General features: G+C 31.6%; 1 protein-coding gene across 1 annotated transcript in view; it reads right to left on the minus strand.

The window, feature by feature from the left end:
• The window catches only part of TRHDE (thyrotropin releasing hormone degrading enzyme), a 326,844-nt gene that overhangs the window by 58,382 nt on the left and 255,610 nt on the right, over positions 1-12,852 (minus strand). Inside the window, exons 10-12 of the mRNA XM_087814534.1 lie at positions 10,947-11,035; positions 4,928-5,061; positions 4,778-4,833 (exon numbers count right to left, since the gene is read on the minus strand). Coding sequence (XP_087670660.1) covers positions 4,778-4,833; positions 4,928-5,061; positions 10,947-11,035 — 279 coding nt within the window. The remainder of the gene's footprint in view (positions 1-4,777; positions 4,834-4,927; positions 5,062-10,946; positions 11,036-12,852) is intronic.

Here is a 12,852-nt window from a genome sequence, read left to right on the forward strand (position 1 = left end):
AATACTTTATTCATAGCACTAATATACTGAATATAGTTCATTGTCTATAGTGTATTTTCCTTGCTAGAGTGTGAATTCATTGAAAACAAGGAATGCATCTTGTTCATTTTTATATCTCCCAATCTAACAATGCTTTATTGAAACAAACAAACTAAAAGACAACAAACGTGAACACCAACCAATAACAACAACAAAATCTAGGCATTTTAGTCACTAATTTCAAAGTTCAAGTCAAAACACAATGACATTTGCAAGGCAATCAATTAATTGATTCCATATATATCAGGAATAAAAATTAGAATATGTAAGTGCAGAAGCAGTGCCATTTCCTACAGAAACATATCATTTTTAAAATCAAGAAACAATATGGCATCACCACAACCTATATACATAAAATCAAAGATCTGATCGATGGACCTGGATAAATAGGGAGAAATAACATGTTTTGGTACTAAAGCGCTAACATTTTAAAAGTCATTAATTCTTCAAAAATTAGTTTATAAATTCAATGCATATTCAGTCATAACTACAGAAGGATTTTTAATGGGCTTTGTCAAACTGAGTCTAAAAATTATATTTAAGAAAAGATATGTAATGTTTTGAACAGGGACAAGAGAACATTTTGTCAACCACAACATAATATAATGCTAAATTAATTAGAATATGGCACTAGTGTCAAAAAGAACAAAGAGACAAACAAAATCAAAGTTCCCTAAATTACGAGCGTGTGCATTAAGATAAAGCTATTATTTCAAATCTGTGAATAAGGAAGGCCTTTTAAATATGTAGGATTGACATGATTGGCTATAAATGTATTAATGTTATAGAAAATTACAGCCCAATTCCATTCTATATATAAAAATGAATTAGAGAAGGGTTGAAGCAATAGACATAAAAACAAAGTAGTGAGAAATAAGAAGAATATTTCCAAAATCTTCAGGTAGAAAAGGTCTTCTATGTGAGATAGAATAGCGAACCAGAAAGTTATACATGACTCGACATATAAATTAAAATTTTTGAATGATGAAATACACCACAAAGTAAAAAAAAAAAAAAAAAAAAAAAAAAATGGACAGAGTATCTAGAGAAAATACTGTAAAAAAATGCATGCTACAAAAAGGGTTACTATCCAAAAGAATCCAAAATATACAGGAAAATAGAGCAGGAAAAATACCTCACCCATCTTCTATTAGGTTTTTATATTTATTTATTTTTAACCAGGTAATCCACAAAAGAAAAAAATTCAAATTGTAAATGTATATAACCAAAGAACGTATATGCATATATGTACAACCCATGGACGGGGACAATAGTGTGGTGATGGCCTGGAGTGGGGTAGAAGGGGTTAATGGAGGAGGACATCTGTAATACTTTCAACAATAAAGATACATTTTTTAAAAAGTGTATATATACAAAATGTATATATAGAAAAGGTGCACAAGCTCATTTAATTAGTACTGTAACAACTTCAAAAAATTTATTTTTGCTGCCAGACTGTCAAAAATGTAAAAGATATACTCTTCATGATCACGGGGGGTTTGAGGGAATTGAGCCCTCTCAGACATAGTTGATAGAGGGTTAAATTGGGAAAGTCTTTGGAATACAATTTGTAATATTTATTAAAAGTTTTATACTCTTTGAACTAAATATTCTACTTGTAGGAATCAATCCTATAAAAATACATATATGCACAACAAAAGACTTCAAGGATACTCACTGCAGTCTTGGTTATTATAATGAAAAATCAGAAACAATGGAATAAACCTCCCCAGACTTACTTTTATAAATGAGTCAGAGAACAGAATGCACTTCTGTTCATGTAAAAAATAATAATAAACTATGAAAATGTAAAGAAAAAATTGCTGGATTAATACAGATGAAACAATTATTTTTCCTATGAGGAGGGTAAAGTATTGACAGGGTAGGGAAGGGAAAGAAAAAGTTCACATTGCATTTCTCTTTTGTTTTAATGCTGTAAAATTAGAATGCATTCATGTGGTATTTGCATTTTTAAAACAACCATTAAAAGAATATCTATTAGGATATGTTTACTTAATTGCACAAAAATAGTGGCATAAACATTTACAGTTTGGATAACTGATAATTAATCATCAATTCATGCAACAAATATATATTGGCCAAATCCTGTACCAAATATTAAGTTAGGCAGTAGTAATACAAGAGTGAGACAAAGCCCTATCTTTAAGATCATCCAAGAATCATCAGGGACACAGAAAGGTAAGTGGTTGAGCTAAAAGGTGACAACTGCTATAACCGAGGTCTTGAGGATGTCCCCTTTTACTGGGGAGGCAGGTAAAGGCTTCAGTTAAGGGAATACAAGTGAAATAAAAGAAATTTAAAGTGACTAGTAATATTCCTGACAGACAAGTGAGATGAGGGTGGGAAGACATTTTATGTAATGGGCAAAATCACTCTGACTTGAGGTCATAGGTTGTGCCACTGGAGTTCAAGCCCAACCTCCACCCCTCATTTAAAAGCTGTCCAACCTGAGTTAAGTGACAACCCCTCTTAACCTCCATGCATCAGCTGTACAATGGCCGTAGTAATCACACCCACTCCATGGGCTTACGAAAAAAAAATTGAACAAGGCCATTTATAAAAGCCTTAGTACAATACCTGGAATATATGTTTTAATAACTATTTGCTATTTTCTACTTATCTAAGAAGCCAAATAGAGCATGATGTGTTCTAGAAACTGAAAAAAGGCTGATGCAGATTAGTAACAAAACTATGAAACATGTACTAGGATACAGTGAAATATGAATAACTATAAACCAAGTAATAATGGCACTTCCCTGAATATATCTAATTTTGTATTTCTTTACTTGCATCCTAATAGGAAAATTATCTTAGGATCAGTAAAAGAGACTTTAATATATATTCAATGAGATTTGCTATTTTCTTGGTTCATTTGTATAAAAGATAATGAAATTGTTTACTTCAAACATTTAAGGCTTCAACAGTTAACACTGAAGCAATGATCTGTCTTACTCAACAGGAATTTAATTTTTGAAAAAATAATTCATCCACATAGATAAAATAAAATATTCCACTTAAAAATAACTTCTATCATTTAGTGCAGATGAGTCAAAAGATGCCTTCTTTTCTATCTCCATCTGTCCTCTGTCTTTAGGATATTGCCGCTTATTTGCTTTCTTACCCTCATTTCAAACCCATAAGGATTCGAATGAACTACTATTTCAAATCCTCTCATTCTTTCTATATTGCCAGGCTCTTTTATTAAAATAAATAATATTACTGCTCATATAGAGATAGATACATAGATACATATAGATATAGAGGTTATGATAATATAAATATAAATATAGATTATAGATATATATTGTTGATATAGATATAGAGATGATATAGATAGATATAGATGATATAATATGGATGTGGATATGGATCATATGCATATCCATATCCAACAGCATGGGCTCTACAGCCAGACCACATGGAGGAAGCCCTAGCCCCATCAGTTACTAGCGTGACTCTTTAGGCAATTACTTGACCTCTCTGAAGCTCAGTTTTCTTACCCATAAAATGAGAATAAAAATAATACATATGTACTTATCAAGTTGTTGTGAGAACGAAACAATGACTATATGGAAACAGTACACTGTCTGGAACCGTATGAATGCTTAACAATTATTAGCTGGTGATACTGGTTCTCTTTTAAATCCCAAACCCTCTCTCTTTCTCACTCTATCTTTTTCCTGCTTCTGTCTCATGCAATGTTACATTAAATACATTCTCTTTCCAGCTTAATGAAAGAGCTAAACTTCTACATCAAAATAATCCTCACACCATAACTTATACTTTCTTCAAAGTCTTCATATCTTACTATAGAGCAAAGGCTATATCTTAATCATGATCTCCAATATCACTATCTCAGCAGACCTTCCTTCACCTCTATTAACGTCTAAATTTTTGCCCAAACAAATGGTGCTGTGGCATGGAACAGCCCTCATTTACCCCAGTTCTCATTAAACAACTACATTCACTTGGTTCGATTTCATTAGAAATCCCTTTGCTGGTAAAATGCCCTTAGATTTTATGTATGAGTTTATTTTAGTAGTCTTAAAATTGAGTAAATAGCTCAGGTTTACGATCAACATTATTTCCAAGAAATTTTACTGATTTAAAAATTAAAACTCAATGAAAGATACGGCAGTTAATGACGATTTAAAGGAATAATTGATTTTAACACTATAAATCTAATTATGAAAATAACACAAATATTACTACAACTAGTACAATTACTTCTGCTACAAGATTGATGTATATTTTGTGCAGAACAGCTTTATTCTGTGGAATATTTATTTCTATCTTGCAGCAGAAGTTTTTCATAATGAATTAAGTTTTAAAAAAACCTTATAAAAAGATAGACCAGTATATTTCAAAAAAAAAAAAAAATGCTGAAGCTTGAAGGTATTTTCCATCAAAAATCAAATATGGCCCCATGGTTATTTTGTAGAGCTCATTAATAAAATTGGGAAAAGATTATTAATCTCCAGAATGTTAAATTGAACTTGCAGAGAAAATTGATCAAGCTCCTCCTGACTCAGAAATACCCTATGGCTGCTATTGATCAAGAGTTTAGGACAATATTATAATTCATCTCCAAACACCAAGAATGTGAGTAAGAAATTGTTTTTAAAATATTTATTATTCAAAACGTGCATACTATTTAGCTACTAAAGGAAGTCTCAAGGGCATGAATATTATTGTGGGGATCCACAGGAACACATACCTGGCCAGGCTGAAGGCATCGTCGATCAAACCGGCTCGATTACTGACAGAGAGAACCTGTGAGGTCAACCAGAAAAAGGTGGAATCACTTAGGATCAAAATGGCAGGTTCACATATCAAAACAGATCTTTGATGAGAAAATCCAGTTTACCTCATGGTTCCTGATTAATTGATCAATTAATAATCTCCAATTCCTTAAATCATAGTTGACTCGAAAATAGCCAGTTTGATTGATGTTCCCAAGCAACCAGCTTCCTTTGTCAAAATAAGTTATTCTGTGGTGCTCTGAAAACAGCATTTTGGGAAGTAGAATAGATTTTAAATTTTAAGGGTTAAAATGGTATGAAGTGTGCACAGTATAAATAATTAAAAAAGGACACCATCCCGAACACCTAATTAAAATCTACTTTACTCAATTAATGGCTATATCTAGAATTTGCTAGAAAGCCTTTAGTTGTTTACTCATTACCTCAGTTAATTTTTTCTTATAATTAACATTTTTGTTCTTGATAAAATCCCATTACCTATAGGTAATTTTTTTGTCAAAAGAAATTTAACCCCTACCAAAAAAGAAATGTAACCAAGAAATATACTACAGTATTTGTGTGGCTTCTAGTTTGTATATGGATGTGTGGCTAAAATAAAATAAGAGGTTGTAAGAGCATATCCTACTTATTTCATTCAGTGAGAAACTGGTTACCAATGGAGCTCATTTGTTTGAAAGTCACTGTTGTTTCCTGTCATTTTTCCTGTGCTTTCTTGAAAGTACTAATAAATAACAGACGTTCCAGCACCATCAATAATGTTGGAAAAAGAAACCTCATTTGTTTAAGTCTCTAATACTGCTACATATAATTAGAACAAAGTTAGTAAATTCTGTTTATTGAAATCATTTTGGAAAATAATAGATAACTTGATTATGTTCTCCGGTAATTCATTTAAAGCAAACCAGTAAAAGCAATCTTATAACTTACATATTTAACTCCATCAAATACAGAGCGAGAACTTCATTCATACTTAATGTCAGCCTGTACTGACTTCACTGAACTTTAGGTCACAATTCTAATCATTTTGATGTTGATGTCCTCAGGACTCATGCTCCATAGAAGTTATATAATGTACAAAGTTGACTTAAAATGTATATTTTATACACATGTGCACACATGCACACACACACACACACACTCTACTGGTCTAAATTTCACAACTATCAAAACCAGAAAATGCATCATAGAAACTATTTGTGTCCAGTCAAAGTGAGAAGCACAACCTCCCATTCTCACTCTATTATCAAGGTTTTTACACATCTGACTACAAGACAGGTTTTATTTATTTATTTTTAAACACTGAATTTACAGAGTCTTCTCTCTCAAGTAGAACCCTACAAAAGAAGAGGTTATGCCATGAAAAATATTGGAAGAACATCAATGACCATTAATTGCTTAGGTCTGGAATGGGATGGGCTAATTAATCCAATGCAAGTTACACAATACCAATTTTCAAAATTGTACAATAAAACAAAATACTTCTTAAACAGAAATGTATACTGAACATAAAAATCTAGTCTTTAATGCTTCAAATAGCACTTCAGTGTCTTGCCATCTTATAAATAGTATCTGTTGGAACAGATAAAGAAATGAGGCTCAGACAGGTTAATTGAGTTATCCAAGAAAACTGGAAATGGTCCATCTCAGGTCTCTTGACTTCGGTGACCTTTTTACTTCATTATAGTCTATTGATACAAGATGATATAACATTTTTGCTGTAATATGATATACATTTTTCACATTTTTGTACTGATTCAAAAGGGGAGAAATAGCACTGAAAATAAGAATTAGAACAGGAATAGAAAAGTTGAAGTCTAATTCCAGTGTTCCTATATATAGATGTCTGAACTTCAGCCATTGATTCTCTTTGGCTCACAATTTCTTTACCTATAACCTAAGGGCCAAATGATAGCATTTAAGGTCCCTTCCAATTCTCTGATTAGAAGAAGGGGCTATTTTTCTTAGTTTGAGATTTTATCAAGTTTAATCCACGGTACTCAGGAAAATAAATCTATCAGCTATTGCTCTAAAATATTACTAACTTCCCAAGTTTCTGATACTATGCATATTTTTTTTTAAGAAAAGTGTTTACCCACACAATTTTTGTGAAGCTTTAGAAGGTCTGTAAAATGGGTGTAATTATTTTTACAATTTGTTTTATTATAAAAATAAAAAATAATTAACAAAAATATGGCATTTTTAAAAACTAATCTCATAAAGACAGATTTTAATTAATTATGTCTGAATTCACTGAAGAAAATTAAGATAGAAATATTGAGTATGATATTGTTGATACTGAAACCTGAAGGTTATTATGGTTCATGAATATTTTTATGAATGCCTTATTTTCCAAATAAAATCTCTGGAAAAATGATTTCCTAAAAGATTTTGTAATAAATTTTTAAATATCTTTTTTAATTCTAGTTAATTATATATCTAAAATATTCTTCAAATTAACTAATAGAAATCAATAAATTTTAAAGAGATCTATTCCAGTGGCCTAATGAGGTACATTGTGTGATGAATACTACAATAAAAAATATGGAAGTCATATTTCAAGTGTTAGTAATAACAACTAAACATGGTATTTAGAATGTATCCAAAATGGCATAAGACTTAGACTAAGCACAGAGTAGTTAGAAAGTTATATTTCAGGATTCTGCATTTTATACTCTCTTTTAGAAGAACAAGAGAAAGGAGATTAGGCCTTCCTACTTAACATTGTCTGGTTGCAGATCAATCAGAATTTAAAACAACCAAAAAGTCAGCGAGGGTAACAAGGATAACTATGTGCAACAAACTCAGTATAAAAACACATATGGGCTTGCTACTGGAATCTTAGGAGATTCAAATTAGATAATGCTCTGTAGACCCAATAAAGAGCCAAGTGCCTGTACCAACAGCTACGTGCTGATTAACTGACAGACCTGCAAAGCAAGCTACTAAAGTATGAAAATCTCTCTCTCTCTCTCAGTGTGTGTGTGTGTGTGTGTGTAGTAGAGAGAATAAATTTAGAAAAGAAAACCAAGCTCCTAACACACTTTCTGCAAGTTATTTCTCAAGCCTTTATTTCATAATTTGTAAAATGTGCATAAAAATAATCTTCACTTTAAAGGCTTATGAGTGTCATATGAACCAAAGCCTAAGGAAAGAACTATAGCATCATGCTATTTTTTAAATGTTTACTTCTAATTTTCAGCATTAATTTTTCTTTTATTTTGAATCTTTTCTTTCCTAACATTTGGAATTAAAGGTATTCCCTTCCACTGCATATTAATGTATAGCCAGTCAGCATGCAAGCTGCTACATTTTAAAAGTCTATATCCTCTCAGTCTTTTCATAGTGAAAACAAAAAAGACAAATTCTTTTACCTACTTTCAATAACTTAAAAATTAGTTTTAAAACTTGTTTTAGGCTAAACTGATCTATGCCTTAACTTGGAATTAATTAGATATTCATCTAGACAATTTAAAAAATTGAAGTGTCAAGATTTTATGATGATTCAAATTAATTTACACTCCGTATTATTCACCATGACTTTGCCTTAGTAACTCATGAGATTAAAGCTATATTACTGATAATAAAAAAATTATTAAAAACATTAATTTGATTGTCACAATTAAAAGGTGAATTTTTTTACCTATGTTGATAGGAACTGACCAGAATATTTTCTTAATATTTTTATGGATAAAAATGGTTCATTGACATTAGTTGATTATATGTGGGGGGTGGAAAGGAGAAGTAACAACATACAGGACGGGGCAAAAGTAGTTCTACAGTTGTTCATATGGAAAATAATACAATAATTAAATAATAATAATACAATAATAAACTTTGTGTTTCATGTACTCACATCTGTAAACTCACTTTTGTCCTACCCTGTATAAAAGAAGACAAGAACTAACAATCCTTTTTTCTTAATCTTTTCCTGATGTCGGGTGTTTTTTTTTTCATCATCAAAATGAAGAACTTCAAGACAAAAGTAAATATAGTTAGAATGAGACTGAACAGGCAAAACAGGAAGGATGCTTTTCTTTTAGGTCCTTCTTAGAAAAGTCAAGATTTATGTATTTATAAAGTTTCCAAGAAACATTTACTCAGTATGGACATTTCCCCACAAATTCCTCAACATTTTAACTGAGACAATGTTTTATCAACCAGAAGACTCTGGTATGATTTAATGGAAAATAGCACATTCTATTCTGCAGGCTGGACACTGCACAACTTGGGGGCGAGCGAGCTTGCCGTTAATCACAGTCTATGGCAATGTCTCACAGCTATGCGCGGCTCAGGCTGGGTGGCTGCGCCTGACAGCCATGTGTGTTAACATAGAGGATATTTTAGACAAACACATGGTTTCAAATATCACGTCATTATTCCAGATTAATACTGAAAGACTATAAATGAAAGCAACCTCTCAAATACAAAAACCTGTGGCTATTGGTCAAGAAAAGTTGTGACACTCTTCTGGATACGTTGTGTGGACTAAGAAGATTCCATGAATAACGGCGTGGAAATAACTAGGGAGTTAGAAGTAGATCTGGAAAAAGTATCCAAAGAAGAATCTGACGTGCTCTGAATCCCTGCACTGTCTACCAGTGAAGTGTGGGGCTGATTCTAATGTTGGATCAATATCTCTGAGCATTTCTAATTTTCCCACTTCCATTCTACCTTCCAACAAGAAATGTTCTACTTTATTTCTAAAAACTATTCTTTTTCATGTTCCTAGCAATCATATAAACAGGCAACTTTATTCTAACAGTTGGATCATTACAATAACAACCCACTGCTTTCACTCATCATTTCATAACAAATTATATAGATAAATAAAACAACTACATGGAGGTAAAAGAGAAGTATATAGACAAATAATACAGTAAATGTGAATTCAGATTCATCATGTAAATACCAACTCCAAGAAATGAAAAGAATAGATTATAATAAGCAATTCAAAAGGCGAAACACCAATAAGTTTTAAAGTAAGCATTTCAACGCATCATATATGAATGTTTTATACACAATATATATAAATGAAAGCACATATTTTCATAATATGTGATTATGTGTTAAAAATACAATAACATGAAAATTTGAATAGAAATTCACCTAGAAATACAAGTGTTTATATTTCTAGTAAACAGATTAGGTTCTGCTGTAAGAACATTTTCTTGTACGTATGTGTGTATGTCTTTTGAGCACTTACATCTCCCTTATAAGACTGAGGTGAAGAAACAATATTCATGTTGTTATTTATTTCTTTATACCTCACCTTATTTAAAATATACATATACGTGGCTGTTTAAAATGATGCCTATGAAAAAACAAAATAATGTGAATTGGCAGAACATTTGAAAGGAGTAAGAAAAGCAAAATGTTGACATACCTGAGCATCTAAATGGAAATTAAATGTCACATAAAGGAAGATAATGGGGTTTTTCTTCAATTAATGGGAAACAAATAAAATAGAGTTGTTTCTCACTCTAGCATAAAGGATTTAGATGGAATTCAAGAAATAGCTTTCTGATAGTGAATTGAAATAGGTTATTGAAATGCCTTATTTGAAGATATTTAGAAACAACAGAATCTCATCTGTCTCTGCTCCTTGAGAGTTGACCCTACTTAAGTAATAGTTTAATGACTGATCAAGATCCCTCCCTTCTGTCCCTATAATTATTGAATTTTTTGTAGAATATCGCTTCACCCATTCTTTAAAGAGCCAGTCTGGTAAAGAGAAGATAGCAGGAAAATGGAATTTAAAATGTGGCCTGTATTTTTGTGTTAGGTATACTGTTCTATTGGGAGTTCTGATTATAATTTAATTGCATTTAGGATTATAAAGTAATATAATTTGAAATGGCTAAAATTAGTACTACAAATACTTTTAAATTTCCTATGTACCATCAAAGACACAAGTAAATTTAATAATTACATAGGCCGGACTAAAATTAGACCGTGTAGAAATTACACTATATTTTACTGAATTTTGTAGAGTGATTATCATTTCCCTATATTCTACTCTAATCTGTCTTTATTCACATTTTCATAACAGCTAGAGCCAGAGGTTAAGTTGCTAAACAATTATCGAAAACCAAATAGATCCTTGGAAAGCAATATATATTTTACCTGATTTGTTTGACACCCAAATAATTGCTTCTGAAGACACATGGCTTCTGTTTCCTACCACAATAGTTAATGGAATCTGCCACCGGTAACTGCAAAACAAAGGAAAAGCTTTAGGAATAAAAATGGTTACAACAAACAAACAACACGTACTATGCACCTTCTTTGTGATCTTTATTGTTCTCTTTGGGGAAACTTAAAAAATTCCCTAGTTATAAAAGCAAGCAATAAGTCAAGAAGATGAACTCGCTTTCTCAATGCCACTAAGCAGACTTGGCCTCTAAAAGTTTTCATTTCCATTCATAAAGGACATCGCCAACAAGACAATTTGTCTTGAAGAAAGTCAGATTTGCATTTTGCATTAGGAATAAAAAGTAGATAAAATCTATAAATCTGAGCCACACCATATATTGATTAAAGTCTAAAAATAACTCCTTTCTACTTGTTTCTATATTAGATTAATAAACATTTCAGTGGTTTCATGCATTTATATTTCAACATTCTTATTTAGTTTTCAAACTATTCTAAAAGGTACTATTATCATATTTTTACAGAAAGTTTAAAAAGCACACCTAAAGCAGAGTTAACTGAAAAGCAAAACTAATTGGATCCTCCTAAAATCCTGATCAATAAAATGAACACTGTGGGATACACTTAATGCTCGGTTTTCTGAAATGAAATTTCCAAATTGATGTGTAAAATTATCCACTAATAGGTAGACATCAGACATGAGTCTCAGCTACTAAAGAGAAGCATTTTCTAGAATTTGACTTTTTATAGGATAAAAATTGAGGCCTATACTTGTACATGGAGTAATATCAATTTAATCTCAGATGAGTGGCCAGAGACATGCTAGGTGGTTTTACAATAAGCTCAATGACTATAAATTGTTTCTTTCCCTAAAATAGGACCATGTTATTCTGACCTATCATTGCGCCATTAGCAATAGGGGTAGCTAACAATATACAGCATGGAAAAATACTTTTTATTTTATTTATTTTATCTTTTTTTCCTATTAAATGTATTGGGGTAACATTGGTTAATAAAATAACATGTTTCGAGTGTACATTTCTGTGATACATCATCTGTATACTGCATTGTGTGCCTGACACCCAAAGTCAAATCTTCTTCCATCACCGCATATTTGACCCCGACTGCTCCCGCCCCTTCCCTCTGGTAACCACCATACTCTGGTCTGTGTCTATGAGTTTTTGCTTTTGTTTTTCCTGTTTGTTCATTTGTTGCTTTCAGCTTCATATGCCACATATGAGTGAAATCACATGGTTCTTGACTTTTTCTGTCTAACTTATTTCACTATTTTTTATTTTAAAAATCTAAAAAGAGATACTGTGTGAGCTCCACAAGTGTGAGAGTGAACAGAGAACTGAGAATTTTTCAGGGAATATGTCTGGAGTTATATAAGTAAAAATATAATGAACATGTGCTTTGGGAGACGAGAGGACAGGGCATCTCCTCTAAATCTGTCCTGTGGAACTTGATTATTTTATCATTTCATGTTTCCCATTCATAATAAACAGAATTCAGTAATAATAAAAAAATCCAAATGGAAGATTGAAAGAAGGTCATAATTTTATACCAACTGCTCTCTCCAATATGGAAAATCAAAATAACATGTTGAAGATTCTAAATTTTAAAATTATATGCCGTACTTGATCAGAGAAACATTTTTAAGTGCCAACTATCTGGAGACCTAATGCTATACTGCAAAGGACTCCACAAACTTGGTCAGAAAATAAACAATCTACAGTAGCCAACTGTGCCTTAATTTTTTAGGTAGTAGCGAATGAACACAACTCATGTAAGCTTTTTAACAAAAAACTCCAAGCCCCTAACATAATTTTAAGAATATGCCACAAATATTTAATGATGCACTTACTATGAAGAAAAC

The sequence above is a fragment of the Miniopterus natalensis genome, chromosome 2 (genome assembly GCF_054644295.1).
Source record: "Miniopterus natalensis isolate mMinNat1 chromosome 2, mMinNat1.hap1, whole genome shotgun sequence".
In the NCBI taxonomy this organism is placed as follows: Eukaryota; Metazoa; Chordata; class Mammalia; order Chiroptera; family Miniopteridae; genus Miniopterus; species Miniopterus natalensis.